Source organism: Musca domestica, unplaced genomic scaffold (assembly GCF_030504385.1).
Source record: "Musca domestica strain aabys unplaced genomic scaffold, Musca_domestica.polishedcontigs.V.1.1 1, whole genome shotgun sequence".
Classification (NCBI taxonomy): Eukaryota; Metazoa; Arthropoda; class Insecta; order Diptera; family Muscidae; genus Musca; species Musca domestica.
Window position 1 is genome coordinate 36237099 of NW_026712114.1, and position 24736 is coordinate 36261834.

At 34.5% G+C, this 24736-nt stretch overlaps 2 protein-coding genes across 13 annotated transcripts in view; one reads left to right on the forward strand and one right to left on the reverse strand.

Annotated features, from left to right (window-relative positions):
• The window catches only part of LOC101893987 (uncharacterized), a 61664-nt gene extending 59434 nt beyond the window's left edge, over window positions 1-2230 (forward strand). The window contains exon 2 of the mRNA XM_005183749.4: window positions 97-2230. Coding sequence (XP_005183806.1) covers window positions 1260-1409 — 150 coding nt within the window. The 5' untranslated portion in view covers window positions 97-1259 and the 3' untranslated portion in view covers window positions 1410-2230. The remainder of the gene's footprint in view (window positions 1-96) is intronic.
• LOC101894270 (tropomodulin) overlaps window positions 1-24736 on the reverse strand; it is a 359112-nt gene that overhangs the window by 166693 nt on the left and 167683 nt on the right. The gene's annotated exons all lie outside the window — the stretch shown is intronic.

The following is a 24736-nucleotide window of genomic DNA, read 5'->3' on the forward strand; positions in this document are numbered from 1 at the left end:
ATATTCTGTTTTTTTATTATCTAAATGCACTTCAATTACTTTAATAATCCCTGCACTTAATACCAGGTACTTACATTTATCCCTTTTCTCTTTCAGATGCTACAGCTTATAGCCAACATACGTGAGTAAGTGTGTGCGTGAGTACATGCATGCATGTGACACATATCCAAAAAAACGGAACTACAAAACGTAACCACAAGCAAACAGAGTTTGAAGAAAAGCAAAAAAAAAAAAAAAAAAAAAAGAAACAAATACCAGGAATTATAAAATAATAACAATAAAAATGAAGAGCTGCAACTCCAGTTGTTACAAAGTCATAAACATTTCCAAAGGACAAGCCAAGCATGAACGATGTAATGATAGAACATTAGCTTTGACAACTACAAGAACAGTAACAACAGCAACTATGAGCAAAATAGTTACAAAATAAAGGCATTTATTAAGGTACGAAAAAAAGCAAAAGGAGAAGACGAGGGAGACAAATAAGTGGCACACAATTCCAAAAAGGATAAACGCATTAAAAAGAGCAGAGCGACGACCATGATGCCCAGTACCACAATAATAAATATGACAATTTTAAGTAAGTGAAGGCGGAAACAGCTGGAAGAAATCGAATAATAAAAGGAAGACAAAACCAACCATTGGCATCCCATAGCTGTTGCCATAGAATTAAAGTGCCAGAGAGCCCAAAGGGATTCCGAGTTACAATTGCCATTAATCCACTTCAAATATATATGGGAATATCACTGCAGTGAACTCCAGCTTACGTATAACAAACAAGAAAGTGGAAGGGAGAGAGAGAGAGAGAGTGAGAGAGAGAGAGAAGAGAAAAGATTTAACTTCAAGTGTAACTGACTTCCAACACAGTGGGTGTTTGCCAGTTGGCCAAGACTTCAACGGCAAGTGTCGAAAAAGAAGAAGAGGAATAGAAAAACGCTACACAATGTTGCGGTTGCATTAATAACAATCATCCTTGTCAGCCACAGTGACAGCTACCCTGTGGCGCCTGGCTCAACAACACCCGCCAACGCACTAAAGGATATGCAATACAAAGAAATCCTGCAAATCTAATTTACTTCCTGGGAAATTTTTTTGTACTATCGTCTGTATTCCACTTTCCCACTCTCAAATCGATAACACAGGCAACGGAGAGAAGAAAAATAGCCAAAAGAGGAGGAAGAAGAAATTTTTTCGTGGTGGTGGTCTACAAATAGTTGGCTTCGCTAATCTTGACACCAATAGCCACCACTCGCATTGTAATGTGGCGCGATATATTTTTATATTTAACACTCATTGTTTTATTTTTCTTTATTTTCTTGGCACAATTAATTGTCAACGTTTATGCCTTTCAACGTCAGCCGCCGGTGCCCAAGCCCAATTCAGAGCGTAATGAGATAATTTTCGTTTAAAGCCGACACCATTTAGCCAGCTGAAAAGAAGCGCCTTAATTGTCTAATAAAAACGATGAAAAGAAAAATTACAAAGAAAACAGCTAAACATCGACCTGGCAGGTGGAAAATGTTAAACAGCTACACAACCTAGCTTTTTGAATGGAAAGAAAGAATGGAAGTAGAACAGGCAACATTATACACAAACACACACGAAAGTTTTACACATTATTTCATAAAGTATTCATAAAAATGTAACAAAAAAACAGACAAACAACAAGCCAACTGAAAACGCTGTTCTTTCCTTTCACAAAAAAAAAAAACTTTCCATTTTGAAAAAGATAACATTTGTAATGAAAGTTGGCATTTTGTTTCCTCTATCAAATGGCTAATTAAAAGTGTGAAAGTTCTAATGAAAATGGGAAAGAAGAGGAAAAAGACAGATGAGTTACTGTAACTTTCCTTGGAATGCCAATGAAGGGGAGAGTGAGAGAGCGACAACGACATTTGTCATAAATGGCCAACTTGGTGTTACTGCGTTCAACAGGCAGACAAGCTGGCAGGCAACAAATAAAGGTCCTTGCCATGTCATTAGCAAAAAACGAAAGAACGACTGAACTTTATGATAATTTATGTCACACCAAAATGTCAAACGGAAGTTGAAAAGTATAATTAACTTTAAATAAATAATAAAACAGGAGAGAAAACGAATTATGTAATCTCGATAAGGCAGCAACCACAAAACAAAATGGAAAATTGAAAATGTAATCGAAAAACCCGAATACACCCACACAGTTATGCACACAATTAAATTGTGTTGTTGTACAGCTAGAATTTAAGAGGTATTTAGAGAAATATGTATTGCTAAGGGAAGTGTAATATAAAAATAGATATTTAAATTTATTAAATTGCTTTAAAATTAATTTACTTAAACATTTTTTTTCTTGAAATCAAGTTATTTTAGGAGTTACACTCATATGTGTAAAACTGTGTGTAGTATGAGTGATAATGTTTATCATACGCCATAGAGGTGGAGTCAGTAACATATACGTATGAGTGATATTAATATTGTGTTGAATATGCTATGCATTGGCCAAGACTATATAATCGAGAGATAACCGCAAAAAGCCATTCGTATTAACACTTAAGATTCTTCAAAATCTGAATTCATCGGTCTTAGGCGGACGGACTAAAGTCGACCAACCATGAGAAAACCAATAAGGAAAGGTCAAAAGTGGGGGAGGGGCGACTATATGATACCCTACACCACTATTTGTAAAAAAGTTTATGTTGTCATACCAACATTGCTGTATAATGCATGAAATGACTTCGATAAGGATTATATTAAGAAATATTTATTGGACCGGACCTAATTTCATCAAATGGAAAATTTCGGTTGAATATGATAACAAGTAAAAAAGCAGTAAGTAAGAACTTTTAATACCTTCCACTATTTGGTACAAATTTGGCAATTTCCAAAAAAAAAAAAAACGTTAAAAATGTTGTTAAAATCTTAAAAATACCGAATGTTTATACGACGACGTGGACCTGCATAGGCAAGTTTAGTCATAAGTTGTTACAATATTTAAATGCGAAACTTGAAGAAAAATCTGTTTATAATGTATCTAACATCATCAAAATACCGAATATAGGGGGTACCGTCATATGGGGGCTGTACGAAGACCTGGACCTGCACAGACAATTTTCTGGCATGGGCTGAAGTATCTATTACGAACTTCAAATACCAAATTTGGAACGATTCCGTTAAATAATGTCGCTAAAATCATCAAAATACCGAATATCGGGGTGTACCGTTATATGGGGGCTATATGAAGACGTGGACCTGCACAGATAATTTTCTGTCTTAGGCTGTAGTATCTATTACGAACTTCAAATGCTAAATTTGAAACAATTCCGGTGAATAATGTCGTTAAAATCGTCAAAATACCGAATATCGGGAGGCACCGTTATATGGGGGCTACATGATAACTTGGACCTACATGGCCCATTTACGAACTTAACCTGCCTACTGGCAAAATATACATATGTGCAAAATTTTAGCCGTCTAACTTTATTTTGTTCGAAAGATAGCGTGATTACAACAGACAGACAGACAGACAGACGGACATGGCTAATTCGTCTTAGAATATTACGCTGATCAAGAATATATATACTTTGTTGGGTCTGGCATGAGTATTTCGAGGAGTTACAAACGGAATGACAAAATTTATATACCCTCCATAGTATGGTGGAGGGTATAAAAAACTATTCAGTGTGGGCTAATATTACATATATTGTGGGTAATAACCGTAAAATCGAATGAAGCTATATAAAAATCTGAACCGATCTCTATAAAATTTGGGAGAGGTATTTGCGATCAGTATCTGTATCCGGTGTCGAATATCATTGATGTAGAGGGCGTATTACGCATGTGAGGGACTACATTTTGCTTGCAAAAATACATGGATAGACGAACGGTCTGACATGCATAAATCGGTTCAGAAAATGATGCTATGAAGATCCTCATCGATAATTTCACGTTTTATGAGCTTCATGATTATTCAACATTTTGACCCGTTGTGGGGGAGGTACCACAAGGAGTGGTCCGTTCTATTCATTATTCATCTGTGGTTAGTAGAGTTATTGAGGTGCAGGGAAATTTGAAGGAAATCGGATTCCTAATTCACATCTTATAAGGGTTTTAATTATTCAAAATGTTGACCCTTTGTGGAGGACCGAGGATCGATATTATCTACAACTTATCCTAGATAAAAATGTTACGTACTTGGCAAGTTTGAACCAAATTTGATGATCCTTTCTGGTTATATGAGCTAAGTTATTTGCTGTGAACTTTTTGGGGTATAGGTACCAGGAGTAATGAAGCAATGTTGCCTATCTTTGAACACGTCCTAAGTCTGATAATAATATCAGATAAAGTTTTGATCAAATCAGATACTTCCTTGGAGAGTTATCGTCCGCACCAGTCAGACATACGGACGAACACCCCTAGATCGACTCCAAATGTCTTGAACCGATTTTTTAGACCTAACAGGCATTATGTTTTACAATAATAAAATCTGAAAAAGGACTGAATGTGTTTCAAAAGATAAAAGTTTCTATATATCCAATCCCTTTAAATGACCTTCTATGACCCAAAGATATATGACATTCCCAAAAGACAAAACCTTTCAAAGGGTGCACGTTCAAAGATTTTACACCGCCAGAAAAACTTTCAGAGGTTTTCTATAAAACGGGAGACCTTAAAGAAGTTTTCTGTAGACAAAGGTTACATAGACAAAATATCTTTTAAAGGAAAGCTGAAGTCTGCTGGGCGTCCTCGGGAAAAAGAAACCGCTATGTAAGGCTTCCTTATGGATACGACTTAAAAAGGGCTTTTCTCTAGAATATAAACTTTCTAATGGACATTTCTATACAGTAGATTGGTTGATCGTCGGATCTAGACAAATTGCTTCCAGAAGTTATTTTTAAGGAGGCTTTTCATATGTCTTGCATAGAATGGAAACATTTAATAAAAGAAGACCCTTTTGAAGAATTTCTATACAGATAATAATCTATAAAGGATTTCTTACCTAGTGTTGGCCTATAGATGGAAGATATTTTACAAATGTTCTACAGAAGGGAGAAGATCCTATAGAGATCTATACACCCAGAAGTCGTTTTATAGAGACTTTTAAAGGACTTTCATACACTCCAGATTGCTGGATGGCCTGCTATAGAAAAATGTCATTTGAAGTTTTTCTTTATGAAACTTTTCATATGTCTTCTATAGATAGAACATATTTTAGATTTTCTATACAAAGACTTCTGAGGTTTCGAAGTTTTTCGAAAAACCGAAGTTCTTCTGAAAGCAGAGCATTTAAAAGTTTTTCCATATTTTTCTTCTATAAACACGTGTGAAGGACAAATTGCTTGATCGTCTTCTGTAGAAAAAAAGAACTTTGGATCTGACTTATATAGAAATATACCTTTTAATTGTCCTTTATTTAATTTTTTAACAGCCTTCTTTGAAAGATGTTCTTAAAAATCTTCTATAGTTCCCATTTAATAGGGTCCTCTGGGGACATAGACCCTTCCAAATTCTTCTAAAGGCTGAATATTAGCTATAGGTCTCCTATAGATGGAAAACCCTTTAAAACTCGTTTCTATGCAAAAAAACGTTTCAAATATCTTATCTATATAATGACATTTTGAACTTTGTATGATAGAAGGTTTTCCAAAAGATATCAACAGAAAAGTTAATGTTTTTCTAAAAAATTAGTATTTTTAAAGTTCATTAGTATACAGCAGGCTTTTGAAAGCTATTTAATTGAAAGAATATCCTAAAATTTATCTCTAGATTGAATACCTTTTTGAAAGATATTTGACAATAGCTTGTTTTTAAAGCTCCTCCGCAGATCGAAAGCCGTCTAAAGCTCTTCTATACAAATTTTTTTAGACTGTTCTACAGGAAAAAAATATATAATACATTCTACAGCTTTGCTATAGCAATATAAAGAAGACATTTTAGAGCTATGCCATAGAAATAACTTTATTAAAAGAGTTTCTATAAGGCAAGATATCTTTTAAAGCTCCAAACATAGACAGATGATCTATAAAAGCTCTTCTAAATACAAAATATATCATTCAAAGCTGTCCTATTTCTAGAAATACTTTTGAAGGAATTCTTTAAACATAAACCTTTAGAGCTTTTACAGCTTCCCTATGGTAAGAAGTTACCTAGACTCTTTATATTGATAAATCATTCTTCTATAAATATGAAGCATAAAAAATAAATAACAAATAGTTATACCCTACACCACAAGGTGGTCAGGGTATTATGTTTTTGTGCATTTGTTTGTAACAGGCAAAAGGAAACGAAATAGACCAATAGTTCCTTTTGATGATCTGCATAGAATCACATTCTGAGTCGATTTATGCATGTCCGTCCGTCAGTCCGTCTGTCCATGTATTTTTGTAAACAAAGTACAGTTCGCATTTACTGCCCAATCCAGATGAAATTTTGCACGAATCATTTGTTTGGCCCATGGACGAACTCTATTGAAATTGGAGATGATCGGTAAAAATTTAGATATAGCTCCCATATATATCTTCGTCCGATTTGCTTTTTATTGTGCACCAAACGTGTAATATAAGTCCGAATAATATGGAATTTTGCACATACAACCAAATTAGGCCTGAAAATAAGTGTGCCAAATTTGATCGCAATCGGTTCAGATATAGCTATAGGTCCCAAATATATTGTTCAACCGATTTTTTATTTTTGTCCTCCGCAGCCGTAATATGCACTCTGTAACAACAATATTTGGGGAAATATAGCGAATACAGCTCAGAAATACATTTGCTAAATTTTATCGAGATCGGTTCAGATTTGGATATAGCTCCCATATATAACTTCGTCCGATTTACATTTTATTGTGCACTAAACGTCTAATATTTGCCCAAATGGGATGAAATTTGGCACTTACGACCGAATTGAGTCTAGAAGGTAGTATGTCAAATTTGGTCGAAATCGGTTTAGATATAGCTATAGCTCCCATATATATTGTTCATCCGATTTGTTATTTTTGTCTTCCGCAGCCGTAATATACACTCTGTAACAACAATGTTTGGATAAATATATCAAATGCAGCTCAGAAATACCTTTGCCAAATTTTATCGAGATTGGTTCAGATTTGGATATAGCTCCTATATATATCTTTATCGGATTTCAAAATAATTGTGCACCAAATGGGCATTACAAGTCCGAATTTAAAAGATACAAATGCTTCGGCATATTTAGTCCTTTGAACTTTAAATTATAATTATAATCACAGCGTTTATGACAAAATTCTCCCATAAAAACTTTTAATTGTTATGCGGAGCTCTACAAATTCAGCAAAGTGGTGTAGGGTATCATAAAGTCTTCCCCGCCCGACTTTAAGACTTTCTTTACTGGTTTTTAAGTATGGCTGTACCGAATCGTGGTCGTACGTGGAAAATTGTTTGCCTAAATGCTTTCTATTTGATGGGAAACCAAAATGTTGGCTTTCATATCGTTTGGGTTGAAATTATACTAAAATTCGTGAATAACTTGAATTTGTAGCGTACCATTTAACAGCTTTTTGTTTTATTGGAAGATGGCGATGGCGATTTTGATGAAGAAGATTTTATGAGATTGTATTCGCTGCAGAGACAAAAGAACTCCCCCGATTTTTCACAGACTAACTTAATTTGAATGGATTTCTATTTAAAAATATGTTTTATTTTTCAATATTTAAAAAATTAAACTTTTCGAAAAATGCATTTATCATCTTGAATATAAATGAGGACAGTTTCTGAATATGAATATCAGCGCTTTAAAATTCCATAAATACAAAAATGAAAAATTATAAAAAAAAAATCAAACTGCATATATGTATGCGAAGCATTTTTGCAGTCATTGCTTTTGACAAATAATTAATATTCCGTCAGGCGACCACAAATCAATGCGAAATTGGAAATTCGAAATGGAGAAACAGTTAAAACGGCGAAAATGCAATGTGGTTGAAAATGATGATCGGTCGCATTGACGTGCATGTTGGAATAAATTTGCTGAATTTTATAGTCAACGTCAACCAAAATCCAAGGACTTAACAGACGTACTACACAGGCCACAAATACAAACATACATACATATAACCAAACATATTGACAGCAATTAATATTCAACATGTGAACAATTTCATCTGTCGAAAAAGAGGCGAATTGTGGTTGGTTGGTAGGTGGCTCTGATGATATTTATAATTTTTCTTTTGCGGTTGCCATTATTAAGAGGAAATAACTGAAAAGAAAAACAAGTTAAAAAGTATCAGTCGGTATTGCCGACAGATATATACCCTCAGCCTATGTTCGATTAAATAATCGAAATATATTTGACTAGTGTTGCAATTATTCAAACGTTTGACCCTCTGTGGAGAAGGTTCCGAGGGAATGGGTCAATATTGTCCATTTCGTATCGGACCCAAAAATTTTATATAAATATTCCGACGTTCCTGTTATGGAATATATCGACTCATTCCTTCACTATATATGAGATATGTAATAATTTTTAGAAAATGTTAAAATGGAACAACACAGATAGAGTCTACCGAAATATTCCATTTTTATACTTCATCTGATACAAATAAAAAGTATTGAGCGAAATATTGGTCAAAATTACAAGAGAGGATAATTATGTTCAATTTGATATTTGAAGAGAGTTGGATGCTTATTTCGCTTTATTTGAGCATTTTGTTTTTCAAAATCTTTAACCCTATGTATGGGGGATGCACCAGAAGAAAAGGTTCGATTTATACCACCTTTATAACCGATCTAGTGTTGATAGAAATATTGAGATGTGCCAAGTCTAAATGGAATCGGATGTTATTTTGGCGTTTTATGAGCTTCGTGGATATTAAAAATTCGACACTTTGTGGGGGAAGGAATGGACCGATACATCATGTTAATCTTAGGTTTACAAAAATATGAAAAAATATGAAATTTGAAGACGTTCGGATCTTTACATGACATATTATAAGAGTTACAATTATTCAAAATGTTGACCCTTTGTGGGGGAGGTACTTGATGGAATGGACCGATACTGTCCATTTTAGCATCTGACCTAGCACTGACGCAAATATTAGAATTTGAAAAGTTAGAGCAAAATCGGGTAATCTTTTCTCTTTCTGTGCAAAAAAATTATTTTATACATATTTTTTGAAAATTTTGACCTTTTGTGGGGGAGGTACCAAAAGGAGTGGACCGATGTATTCCCTCTTAACTCCAGACCTTAGGTAAATAAAAATATTGGGATATGTGAAATTTGAAGACAATCGGACTCTTACATCATATTTTATAAGAGTTAAAATTATTCAAAATGTTGACCCTTTGTGGGGGAAGTACTTAATGGGGTTGACCGATATTGTCCATTTTCGCACTTGACCTAGAACTGACGCAAATATTAGGATTTGCAAAGTTCGAGCAAAATCGGATTATTGCTTCTCCTTATGTGCAGAAAATATTTTTTTTTTAATTTCGACCTTTTGTGGGGGAAGTACCCGAAGGAGCGGACCGATACATTCCATTTTCACTCCTGACCTTGGGCTAATAAAATTATGAGGATCTGTGATATTTGAAGACTATCGGACTCTTATATCAAATTAAATTTTAGAGTTGTAATTATTTAAAATTTTGACCCTTTGTGGGGGAGGTACTTGATGGAGTGAACCGATATTGTCCATTTTCGCACCTGACCTAGCACTGATGAAAATATTAGGATTCGCAAAGTTCGAGCAAAATCAGATTATCCTTTCCCTTTCTGTGCAATAAATTATTTTCTTTGAAAATTTTGACATTTTGTGTGGGTGGTACCAGAAGGAGTGAGCCGATATTTCCCATCTCCGAACTCGTTCTAAGTTTGACAAAAATATTACGATGTGCAAAGTTTGGATCAAATCGGATACCCCCTTCGAGAGTTATCGTGCGCACCAGCCAGACAGACAGACAAACGGACGGACATCGGTAGATCGACTACAAATGTTCTGAAACGGTTTTGGTCCAAAGAGACCTAGGGTCTAAACCGTTATTTCGACTAGGCACGTTTTGACCGTATCAAATGATATATACCCTCTGTAGCCATATGGCTGAGGGTATAAAAATATTCGGGTGATTTTCAATTATTAAGCACAAAATAAAAACAAGTAAGCAAAGGCTACAGTCGAGCGGGGCCGACCGTTGAATACCCTACAACACTACAATTGGTTTATATAGGCGAGATACTCGAAAGAATTCCACAAGATATTGTGACAAATAATAAAAGAAAACCATCAGGATTCGTTCTCTAATTTTCGAATAATAGCAACTTAAACTCATCATTTCCAATTTATTTGTAGATGTTGCACTTAAATTATCTTCCTAGATCTGGAACCAATATTTCCCAAAGATCTATAATCTCTCAGAAGTGGCAAAAGATTAACATTTATTATTGGTTTTTGACTGAAACGCATCTATATGAGATACAGACATTTGACTATATTCTTCAACGAAATCAGCGTTAACGAAATAGTCGGAAGTGCGTCTTTCCTGTATTTGTGAATTCTCCATTTTCATATTTTGTCTACAAAAGTTGGCAAACTCCTTCACACATTGAATATTTTTGGATGGCCATCCAAAACTGCTTGGCTTTTGCAATATGCGGTAACCCCCATTCAAATGTGCGTGAGGATCGGGCGATAATTACGACATGCCGACAATTTTGCAGTTTTTGGTCCATTTCAACCCCTAAATATATGGCGATCATCTCCAAAAAGAGTACACTTCTAGTCTGACCCTCATCTTATCCCCATGCAAAATTTCGTAAGGATCGAGCCATAAATGAGATCTGTATATGATATCCTGATATCCTAACTACTTAGTTTTGTTAGCTGTAGAAATATTACCAAATGTTTAATTCAAAATGAAAATATGCCAAAAATATGACAAAATTGAAAAAAATATGAGAAAATTTTACAAAATCAATATTTTCATCTTTAGAGAGATATTTTTATGCAATTTTTTTAGACGTTTTTTCTTTCCTGCCAAGAGGCCATTCTGAATTAATGAGAACTGTCAAAATCAGTTCAGCCGTTCTCGACATATAAGAGATTTTTCAAGCATATCTCCTTTGATAGACATATATATCGCACATATTTTGCTATATATCCGATTTGTTGGATAATAACATCAATGTAAAGGTCAGAAGTAACCTTTTGATGGCTTTGTGATTTCGCCGGGAGTTAAAATATTCACGGTTTAATGAAAATTTTTGATTTTTTTCAACACAAAAGATATGGTACATTTTAACCGCTAAATATTATCCGATGACCACCCAAATTAGTAGGCTTCTTCCCCGCCCTAAACTCTATCTACATACGAAATTTCGCGTCGATTGATCTATAATTGCGACCTGTATAGCTACTGCAAAATCCGACATTTTTTCAGTATTTGGTCCATTTCAACCCCTAAACATTTGGCGATCATCTCCAAAAGCAATAGGGTTCTATTCTGGTCCAAGCCCCACCTACATTCTAAATTTCGTGAAGATCGGGCCATAATTGCGACCTGTAGAGTGATTACAAATTAACATGGACAGACGGACAGACGGACAGACGGACAGACGGACGGACGGACATACATAGCTAGATCGACTCAGCTCGGCGAGCTAGGAAGATCCATATATACTTTCCTATGTGGGAAACCAATATTTCGAGGTGTTACATAATTTTTGGCCCAATCAAACTTATAATACCCCCAACACATAGTGTTGTAGGGTATAATAAATAGGAAAAACATTCCATGAAGTCAACATATGGCTTCCTTAAATTATGGCCTATTATCTAAATGGGCGCTTCCTTAATTTACATTATCTGGTTTGCAAACACACATACCCTCACACACACAAATTGTGGTATTAATTTGTTGACTTTTTGCGAATTACTCTCAGAGGGTGTATAAAAGAAAACAGACTTGAAGATCTTAGACAATCTTGTTGTTATCGCTCAAATAACAAGGCCATGGAGCGTATGATTAATTTACGTTTGTTTACTGCATATTAATATCACTCATACGCCGACTGACAACGATGTTGTTTTCCTTTGTTTTTTTTTTTCGTTTTTTTTGGTTCCAGTATGGGAGTAAACACATTTATGTAATAAATAATCCTCCTTTGTTTTGCTGCAGACATACATGTAATTTCATAAGTATTAAGAACGTATGTATATTTCAATGTAGTTGAGTCTTCCATATATACATACATACATATTATACATACGTACATATATACATTCAAAGGATATAAATATTAATAATAGATTTCTATCATAATCATTATACACGTACAATGCATATATAAAATAAAATCATATCTTATAACATACACACATACACACATATCTAGCATCCGCATATATATCTTCAGTTACGCAGGCAAAAAGTCGTAAGTGCGTTTTTCAAAATAAATTAGGGTGAAGACGAAATGTTTCAGTTTTCCATTTGAAAAATTGCAAAAACGGTGGTGTAAGATATGACTTAACATACCTATAAAGCTCTTTTCCTTATATATTTTGTGACTTATATTGTTTGCCTGTGCATCAGAGGATACATACGAAGCAAACATAACATGTGTCAGCATAAAGGATCAAAATATTATGACTAGTCAAGTAAAGTTATCCATTTATTTTGTTTTAATGCCATCTAACAAGTCTGTGCGAATTTTCGTAGATAAGTAATGGACAATATTCATCATCAACGTTGGCATTTATTTGTTAACATATCACAGATTATGTTTGTAATTAACACGATTTATTTTGATTGTTTTCGGAATTTATTGGATTGTGACGATGAACATATTTACTTTATGTAGCAGTGGGTTGTGTTAGTCAAAGTCATGTGGCTTCAGCAATGGATTTAAGATATACGTTTGCAGTTTACATTAAAATAGGAACTACCTGAACCAAAAGAAATACATTTATGAACTAGGTATCCAATGCGATTTAATTTAATTATAAAGAATTCAGACGGACAAGGAAAGAGAGTATAAGAACAAATAATTTTTAATTCTTTAAGGGAGATTTTCTTAGATTTGCGAATGCCTTTTTAAGTAAGGGCGGGGCCGACTACATATCTGAGTCACATCCAAATCTGAACCGACTTCTATAAAATCGGGCAAAGGTATTTCTGAGCTGTATTTGACATATTTCCCCGAATATTGTTGTTACAGAGTGCATATTACGGCTGTGGAGGACAAAAATAACAAATCGAATGAATATCTAAATATTGACCGATTATCTCCAATTTCAAAATGCAAAATTTCATCTGGATCGGGCAATAAATGCGACCTGTACTTTTTTTACAAAAAACGCCTTAGGCTAATGGAAACATTTTCATATAAAAGTATCTGAATTCAAGCGTATTTCATTTTAAACTTCATATGTCAGTAAGACTTTTTGCATAATGCAGTTAAGCTTATCAACAAAACCAAAAAGTGAGGGAGGCCGTTATGTGGGTTCATACCAAAACGTAGACAATTTTATACTTCTAGGATTGTCAACTATCATATTTTCTAAAAAACCAAATTTGAAACAATTATGTGGGTAGGATCATCAAAATACCGAATATCGCAGGGTATCGTTATATGCGCGCAATAGGAAAACGTGGAACTAAATATTAACACGGCAACAAATTCTTCAGAAAATCGATTATTATGCGACTTGTGTGCGGTGGAGCGCCGTTTTGTTGAAACCAGAACTGCCTCATACGCTTTCGACGAATAATTGGCATCACAAAATTGGCCATCATGTCGCGATAACGCTCCTGATTGATGGTAACAGCATGGCCATTTTCATTTTGGAAGAAAAACGGCCCAATGACTGTTTTCGCACTAACGCCGCACCAAACTGTGACTTTTTCGCCATGAAGAGGCACTTCTTGAATCTCCTGAGGATTTTCAGTGGCGTAAAAATGGCAATTTTGCTTATTTACGATACCATTCAATGTGAAATGGGCTTCATCGGACATGATAATTTTGTTCCAAAATTGCTCGTCATCTTCGACCATTTCGATGACTCTTTGGGCCCATTCCAATCGACGAGGCTTGTCCGCAGGCAACATTCTTTGCGTTAATGGAATTTTCTAAGGGAACAAATGCAAATCAATGCGAATAATCCGTTGTAAAGTGGACCGAGCCATGCCCAACTGCTGAGAACGGCGTTTTTGGGATGTTCTTGGGGACCTCTCAACACTGGCTCGTACGGCAGCGAAATTCTCGGCCGATCGCCTTGGTCGACTTTTATATGGCCTCTTTGGATTAGAAAGAGCCTTACCAGTCGAAAATTTTTCGTATAAACGCTTAATGGTGTTCTTAGAAGGCGCACTTCTCACATTTTTTAATGTTTTAAAAGCACGTTGAGTTTTCACAATTGACTTCAATTGACACAATTGACTATTTCAGAGCGCTCGCGTGGCGTGTATTGGTTCATGGTAAAAATCTGCTTGGACTGACTCTTCAAACGCGGTATGTCATTAAGCGATGTGACATCTCTGTCAAAAGTTATGACGATGCCAGATGGGTCCGTCGAATATGGGCAACCCTGTATGGGGGCTATTCCAAAACGTGGACCTATACATAAAATGTTTCGCCACACAAGCTAGAACCCATTACACCCTACAAATACTAATTTTTAGACAAATCCATGAAACAAATGCAAATTGTTCTGCTAAATTTTGACGCTCTACGTTATCGTTAAATCGACTTAGAATTTTATGCTGATTATGAATATATACAATATAGACATATATACATTATGCACCCTAAATGCGGAATTCCGAATATATCACTTGTGCGAGGATTATATTAAAAAATATATATCGGAGCCGAGTTGCACAAAATGAAAACGTACGTCCCGAATTTCACAACATTTGGGCTGATATTAGCCGTTATTTGCACAAAAAAACCTGAAATCGGATTAAGATATGGGAGCTACATTCAAATCTTAGTCCTTCTCGATTAAATTTGGCGAAGATATTTCCGAGATTTATAAGATATTTGGTACGAAATATCATTGTTGTCGATTGAATATTACGAATATGAGGGACTTAAACACCAAATCGAATGTAACATATACATATGGGAGCTATAGCTATATCTGAACCGATTTGATGTACATGTTTCTAAACTGAATTCGGTCGGATGTACCAAAATTCAGGTCATTTGAACAGATATTGGTTATTTGGTGCACAATTAACCCGATATCGGTTGAGGATATATATGGGAGCTATATCCGAATTTGAACCGGTCTAGATAACATTGGCAGTGATATTTCTGGCCTGTAAGACTTGCGTAAATTGACTCAGAAAGAGATTATATGAAGAGCCTCAAAAGTAGATATGGATCTATCTCGGTTCCTTTTCCCCGTTACAAACAAATGTACAAAGACATAATATCCTTACCACTATGTGGTGTAGGGTATAAAAATTGAATTTCAATATTCATACAATACAAATTATTAGGTAACCATAGAAATTATTTAGGATTTTTGATCAAATACTTACAAAGTATACTTCAGCAAATTCGATTAAGTTTTTTTGTACTCACCTAAAAAGAAAAGAAAAAAATATTAGATTAATGTGAAAAAGTAAACTATTGGCAATATAATGGGAAATGCTATATAGTTCTAAGAGAGAATATTTAAAGCCTATTTTTTGGCAAACTCCTTTAAAAAGCTAACCGGAAAAACATTCATTTTTTCAAACATCTGTTTTGTTTTTATACCCTCCACTATAGTATGGAGGGTATATTGTAACCGTTTGTAACACTTCGAAATATACATTTTAGACTCCTCAAAGAATATATATTCTCTTGATCAGCATAAAATTCTATGTCGATTTAGCGATGTCCGTCTGTCTGTCCGTCCATCCGTCTGTGGAAATCACTCCTGCTTCGGAACGAAATTGAGTAGGTTGATAAAATATTAGTCAAATATATATTATGTCTGCAGCACTTTCGGTATTGAAAATGGGCCATGTAGGTCTACGTTTTGGTATAGACCCCATATAACGGTACCTCCCGATATTCGGTATTTTGTTGATTTTAGCAATATAATTCACCGGAATTGTTTCAAATTTGGTATTTCAAGTTCGAAATGGATACTACAGCCTAAGACAGAAAATTGTCTGTGCAGGTCCACGTCTTTGTATAGCCCCCACATAACGGTACCACCCGATATTCGGTATTTTGTTGATTTTGGCAACATAATTCACCGGAATTGTTTCAAATTTGGTATTTGAAGTTCGTAATGGGTATTATAGCCTTTGACAAAAATTTTTGTATGCAGGTCCAAGTCTACGTATAGCCCCCATATAACGGTACCTCCCTACATTCGGTATTTCGACGATCTTGGCGTCATTATTCCCCGGAATGGTTTCAAATGTGGCTTTTGAAGTTCGTAATGGATATTACAGCCTATGACAGAAAATTGTCTGTGCAGGTCCACGTTTTGGTATAGCCCCCATGGTACCTCCCAATAATCGGTATTTTGATGATTTTAGCTACATTATTCACCGATTTTTTTTCAAGTTACGCATTTGAATATTGTAATGGCTTATGACAAAAGTTGCCTATGCAGATCCACGTCGTCGTATAGACTGTAATATAATGGCTACATTCGGTATTTTAACAGAATTTTGAACGTTTTTTATACCCTACACCACAAGGTGGTCAGGGTATTATGTCCTTGTGCATTTGTTTGTAACAGGCAAAAGGAAACGAGATAGACCCATAGTTCCTTTTGATGATCTGCATAGTATCACATTCTGAGTCGATCTATGCATGTCCGTCCGTCCGTCTGTCCATGTATTTTTGTAAACAAAGTACAGTTCGCATTTATTGTCCTATCCAGATGAAATTTTGCCCAAGAACGAACCCTATTGAAAATGGAGATAATCGGTCAAAATTTAGATATAGCTCCCATATATATCTTCGTCCGATTCGTCCTTTTATTGTGCACCAAACGTGTAATATCAGCCCGAATAGTATGGAATTTTGAACGTACGATCAGATTGGACCTGAAAATAAGTATGCCAAATTTGATCGAAATCGGTCCAGATATAGCTATAGCTCCCATATATATTGTTCATCCGATTTGTTATTTTTGTCCTCCGCATCCGTAATATGCATCCTGTAACAACAATATTTGGGGAAATATATCAAATGCAGCTCAGAAATACCTTTGTTAAATTTTATCGAGATCGGCTCTGATTCGGATATAGCTACCATATATAACTTCGTCCGATTTACTTTTTATTGTGCACCAAATTTCTAATATTTGTCCAAACGGGATGGAATTTGGCCCGAATTGAGTCTAGAAGCTAGTATGTCAAATTTGGTGAAGATCGATTCAGATATAGCTCCCATATATAATGTTCATCCGATTTGTTATATTTGTTTCCCACAGCCGTAATATGCACTCCGTTACAACGATATTCAGGGAAATATATGAAATACTGCTCAGAAATATCTTTACTAAATTTTATCGAGATCGGTTCATATTTGGATATATCTCCCATATATATCTTTATCTGATTTCAAATTAATTTTGCACCAAATAGGCAATACAAGTCCGAATTTAAAAGATACAAATGCTTCGGCATATTTAGTCCTTTGAATTTTAAATTATAATTATAATCATAGCGTGTATGATTGAACTCTCCCATAAAAACTTGTAATTGTTATGCGGAGCTCTACTAAATTAGCAAAGTGGTGTAGGGTATCATAAAGTCGGCTCCGCCCGACTTTAAGACTTTCTTTACTCAAGTTACGCATTTGAATATTGTAATAGCTTATGTCAAAAGTTGCCTATGCAGATCCACGTAGTCGTATAGACTCTAATATAATGGCTACATTCGATATTTTAACAGAATTTTGATACGTTTTTTTTTTTTTTTGAAAATTGCCTAATTCGTTCCAAATGGTGAAGAGTATTCAAAGTTCGGCCCGGCCGAACTTACAGCTTTTTTACTTGTTTACTTCTATATTTTTTTGTTCCATTCCTTATTTATTTTCAAAATATTTAATATGGTAATTCATATATAATAAATATAAAACGAATATTTATCATTATATCAAGTAAGACATACACCAATAACGAAACAATAATAATTTTAGTGAAGATCAATAGGTTCGCATTTTTAGGAAAAAAAAGACAAAAGACATAGTTAAAAACACATACATATGTATATAAAACAAATTGATGCGAATATTTAAATATGCCATAAACGTTAACAGTTCGAAAAAACAAATGTATTTTAAATTGCTGTAAATAACTTTCAAAGTAGTTAGAATGAAAAAAAATATCAATCAATATGATTAAATCAAAATAACAATTCAATAAACAAATGAAAAGCAATTGTTCAAATTGAAAATATTGAAAATCACTTGTGAAATGCAAAAATAATTTGGAAATGACTTTATCATTGTTATATTTTCCTCGTTTCTTTCTTTTAAATATATATCTTGACTTTCAATGTTTTCAAGTACTTTGACCTGCTTTTTTACAAAGAGAGAAGAAACCCCGTTATGATTTCAATTTATGGTCTATTATTCAAATATATAACTAAGCAAATATTATATTATATACAGAGAACAAAAACAACAGTAAAACACAAAACAATATACATACATATATAGAGAACAAGAAAAAGCTTATAACCTCCCAAAGAAATGGAGGAAAAAATAACCAAAACGAAAAGAATCAAACTGATATAAAATTTTATGGTTATTATTATTATTGTCTCAATAACATACAAATATAATGCAACTCAAATTTGTAATACCAGAAAACAGGAAGGAGAAGAAGACGAAAAAAAACAATGCAGATGCTAAGGTACATAAAGCCGCATTATGGTATTTTAATGCAAAACATGATAACAAAAAACGAAAAACAATTACAAATCACAATAAAAAGGTTTGAGCGTTATTCCTGCAGGATAACAGATACATGCATATATATAACTTTTACAGATATAAAAACATTTTTTTTATTTAAAGCTTTTTCAATTATCATTTCGTTATATTTAAATTTGGAATAAAACAAAGCGACAATACATAGCAACAAATTCCCCAATATTTCAATTTCCCTTTAATTTTAGCCAAACAAAATAAAATCAAAGAAATCATATAACGGAACAGTAATCTTTATAACGAAACAAAAAAAAATATTTAAAGACTTAAAAACAAAAATAAATAAATTTTAAAAATACAAAAAAAGCCTTATCTTTTATTTCACATAACGTTTAGCTTGCCACCTATTAACAAGATTAGCAATTACAAACATTGCTATGCATATGTGGGCACATATACAGGGTGAGATAAAAAAAACTGCAACAAAGTCAAACGCCATAATTTTCACATTTTTATTTTATTGAGTGAAAAAAAAGATGTCGGATATAGCATCAAATTTTAGAATAGGTATAGATTTGTTCGAATTGATTAACTTTGCCACGAATTATGGCCTTCAAACGGCCAATGAAACCGTCACACGCTGCCCGGATGTTGCTCTGCTGTATTTTGGCCCATTCCCGGCGAAGCGCTTGCCTGATCGACACTTTAGTATTTTTTAGTGCCAACTTTGCTTTCCAAAATACTCCAGACACAATAGCCCAAAGGATTGGTACCCGGAGATTTTGATGGCCATTGTGCGCTGAAAATGAAGCGAGGAACCTCATTTTGTAACCATTCTTGAGTGGCGCGTTCTGAGTTCAATGGTGCCGTGTCCTGTTTGAATGTCCAAGGTCTGCGGCCAAAATGTTTGTGTGCCCAGAATATTTTTCGCGATAATATTCGGCATTTATTCTGATGCCACGGTCGATTAATACGATCGGAGAGCGACCATCGGCTGTAATGGGGGCCCACACCATCACCATGGCCGGCGCTTGAGTTCTGGTGGCCAACCGGAGGTTCACATTTTCAGCTGACCTCTTTCATGATCATTTTTACAAACTGTTGGACAACGAATGTTTTCTCATCGGAGAAAACAAAATTCGGCAGTTCATCACTTTCGGCCAAGCGAAGCAACTCTTTAGCTCTTTTGAGTCTATTTTCTTTCCGTTGAGGTGTAAGTTCTTTCACTTTTCGAATTTCAATCGCTTTACACGAGCTCATTTTTCAATATTTACCGAATGAAATATTGCGATATGTTCAGCTCACGAGTCATTTTCGACCACTGCGACGCGGGTTGTGATCAAGTCGCTTCTTTACTGTTCGAACCATTTCCGCTGATGTTGCTGTTTCCTTCCGTCCATTTCTTTGACGTCGGGCTACGCTACCAGTATCGCGATAACAAGCGATGTTACGAGACACAAATGATTTATTCACATTTAAATGGTGGAGTGCTCTAACGATAGCCACGTTTGAATTCCATCACGAATAACTTTTTTTCTGGAAAATTCTCACAAAAATGCTTTTTTATGCTTGAAAACAATATAATGAGCTGTCACTGGAATAATTTTAACAGCTGTCGGACGAGTGGCTTACAAATTACAGCAGTCTGAAGGTGGTTGCAGTTTTTTTTATCTCACCCTGTATATACGTGTGTAAGGGGGTATATCCTTCATGGAAATGTTTTCCATGGCAAAACGAAGGAGAGGAAATACATGTAAGTAGACAAATTTTACCTGTACTGTCTGTAGCGATTACAGCCAGATGTGGATGTGGAAATAAGTACAATGAACATTGACACGTATCAAGTAATTTGTGTGTCTGGGTGTATCGCCAAATATTAGGCTAATTTATAGGCATAATAACGTCAGAGGTTGGTAACAGCCAAGTATCTCGGTGTGTGGGTGCAAATCGAGGAGAAGGGGGAGGGTATGTGTGCGACAACTGATTTGGTTTACAGTGTCAAGGATAAAACGTTGAATCCCTGCCACAATAAAAATAATATGCGTGAATATGTTTATGAGGAAATAAGTAGGAACACAAGGACGTATGCAGGAAAAAGGCCATGCGGCCCTCTGATATGACTACCTTTTGATAATTGTTTGTACATTTTACATGGAAAGGTGACTTTTTTTGGCGAAAACGTTCCAAGATAAAGTTCTGCGTAAGTTCTTGTGGCATCTTTTTTTAAACTTTGCCGTTGAATATTGGAGAGTACAAGTATATGAGGCTGGTTACTACTAACGAATTATATACTTCTAAAGGTAAGTATTATATGAAGTTAAATTGAATATTATGAACTAAAAATTATTTACTCTGACGGGCATTCACCAGGAGCATCAACTATTCGAATTCTTAGATAAGATCCATTATAACTTTAACAAGGGAGAAAGTATTAGTTGCCCGCAAATACGTTTCAACCTAAGACGTTATGAATACGTTTTGTTGATAGTATTTACACAAAACATTAAATATAAATTCCACGACTTTTCTCCAGGGAGTCCTCAAGAGTGGTCTCAAAAAATCCACAATTTCTTGATATTAAGCTATTGAAGAAAATCTTAAAAATCCATGATGTCTGCCAAGAATTCCATGCGGAAGTGTTAAAAAATTTGTTATTTAGATTTCGCAACGGGTTCCACGTGCACGTTTTCCCATCCGGTATTCTGAGGATTTAGGACACATTGTGTAACGGAATTCGGTACTTATGGTTCGTGATGGGTTATACCTCCAGTGGCAGATATATAAGTTCACGTTTTCCTCTAGCCCCCATATTACATTATTGATAATGATTTTAGCCACATTTTTTCAGGGGAATTGTTAAAATTCGGTGTTTAGAGTTTGCAATGGCTCCTGACTTTTGTGTGTGATAGAAGACTAGAGGAATATGCTCATTGGTTGGTATTTTGGAGATTTATATTTTTAACAGAATATTTCAAGAAACTGGTACCATATTTTTGCCAACAGATTTCACTATCAAAAATTGAAGCAGATCCAATATTCGATACCGTTACTTTTATTTCTAATAGCTTTCTTTACTTTATATTGGGGGGTATTAAAAGTTCGGAAGGCTGAATTTAACGCATTTTTATTTAAAATTTTATTTGAAAATACTAAACTAATCTAATAATCTAAACGTATTTTTAAAACCATAGATTTTAACCGGTGCTTGAAAAAAATTCTAGAAAAATTACATGACTTTTTCATTTTTTTTTATTAAATAAGAGAGTCCTTAAACATGTTCTTAAAAATGCACAATCCCTTGGGAATAATGTTGGGATGTTTTCGAAAAAAATAGAAATCCTCGAGACATGTATTCTCGGCTATATATGACTCAAAGATTTCTCAAAAATATTTTTCAAAAATTTCCTACGTTATTTTCAAAGGATTGTGGATTTTTAAGTCCTTGCAAATTACTAACAAAATAACCAACAGGAGAGCCCTTGGAAATATATAAAAAATCCACGATTTATGTATAGCCAGAACGTCGAAAAATATTTTTAATAAGCCACCGATTTATATATACCCAGGAAGACCCTGAAACATATGTTTTAAAAAAATACGCGTGTGTTTGAAAAAAAATAAATAACTTTAATAGTTTAATACCATTAAATATATTTAAAACAAGTAAGCAAAGACTACAGTCGAGCGGGGCCGACCGTTGAATACCCTACAACACTATAATAAACGATACTGTTTATATAGGCGAGATACTCGAAAGAATTCCAGAAGATATTTAGACAAATAATAAAAGAAAACCAACAGGTTTCGTTCTCTAATTTTCGAATAGTAGAAACTTGAACTAATTTTCTCATTTCCAATTTATTGGTAGATGTTGCACGTAAATGGTCTTCCTAGATCTGGTACCTATATTTCCCAAAGACCTACAATCTCTCAGAAGTGGCAAAAGATTAACATTTATTATTAGTTTTTGACTGAAACGCATCTATATGAGATACAGACATTTGACTATATTCTTCAACGAAATCAGCCTTAACGAAATAGTCAGAAGTGCGTCTTTCCTGTATTTGTGAATTCTCCAAAAAGACACTGGAATGGATATTTTCGTATTTTGTCTAAAAAAGTAGGCAAACTATTTCACACATTGAATATTTTTGGATGGCCATCCAAAACTATTTGGCTTTTGCAATGTCCGGTAACCTCCATTCAAATGCGCGTGAGGATCGGGCGATAATTACGACTTGCTGACAATTTTGCAGTTTTTTTGTCCATTTCAACCCCTACATATATGGCGATTATCTCCAAAAAGAGTAGGCATCTATTCTGACCCTCATCTTATCCCCATGCAAAATTTCATGAGGATCGGGCCATAAATGCGATCTGTATATGATATCCTGATATCCTAACTACTTAGTTTTGTTAGCTGTAGAAATATTACCAAATGTTTAATTCAAAATGAAAATATGCCAAAAATATGACAAAATTGAAAAAATATGAGAAAATATTACAAAATCAATATTTTCATCTTTAGAGAGATATTTTTATGCAATTTTTTTTAGACGTTTTTTCTTTCCTGCCAAGAGGCCATTTTGAATTAATGAGAACTGTCGAAATCAGTTCAGCCGTTCTCGACATATAAGAGATCTTTCAAGCATATCTTCTTTGATAGACATATATATCGCACATATTTTGCTATATATATGATTTGATGGATGTTAACATCAATGTAAAGATCAGAAGTAACCTTATCATGGCTTTTGATTTCGTCGGGATTTAAAATATTCGCGGTTTAATGAAACATTTTGAATTTTTTCAACACAAAAGATGTGGTCTATTTTACCTGCTAAATATTATCCGATGACCACCCAAATTGGTAGGCTTCTTCCCCGCCCTAAACTCTAGCTACATGCGCAATTCCGCGTCGATTGGTCAGGAATTTTTTCAGTTTTTGGTCCATTTCAATCCCTAAATGTTATGCGATCATCTCCAAAAGAAATAGGGTTCTATTCTGACCTTAACCCCACCTACATTCTGAATTTCGTGAAGATCGGGCCATAATTGCGACCTGTAGAGTGATTACAAATTAACATGGACAGACGGACAGACGGACGGACGGACATACATAGCTAGATCGTCTCAGCTCGGCGAGCTAGGAAGATCCATATATACTTTCCTATATGGGAAACCAATATTTCGAGGTGTTACATAATTTTTGGGCCAATCAAACTTATAATACCCCCAACACATAGTGTTGTAGGGTATAAATATCTCAATTAGAAATTCTTTGTCAGGAAGTTGAAAAATATTTTTAAAAATGACTAATTTTTTAACAGTCGGGAAGTTTGTGAAAAATGTGTCATTGCTTGAAAATAACCCATTGGCAAACATTTGTCGGGAGAAGTAAACATTACAACTCTTTAGTTGATAGCTTTAGTTGTCTATGATATAAATTAACGAAGATTATTTACCAAGACAAATATACATTGTATAGGAAGGACAATTTTGAATCCATCGTCCAAGTATGTGTTACCAATACTTATATATATGTTTCCGAAAAATGGCAAAAACTTGTGGCTAAAAAAGGACCAAGCTTGAATAACATTTTATTTTTGTCATCAGAAGTAATGCAATTTCTTAAAAAAAAAGTTATTTTCTTAATACTTCACAATAAAAAAATGTGCCTAAATTCATCAAAATACCGAATATCGGGAGGTACCCTTTTATGGAGATATACGATATTGTGGGCGTATATAGATAATAATCTTCGAGGGGGTAAAGTTCTCACAAGGAACTCCTTGTGTGGATTTTCGGACAATTCGATTGAAAAATGTGGCAAAAATCATCAAAATATGGAATATTGGGAGGTACCGTTATATGGGGGATATCCGATATCATAGACCTA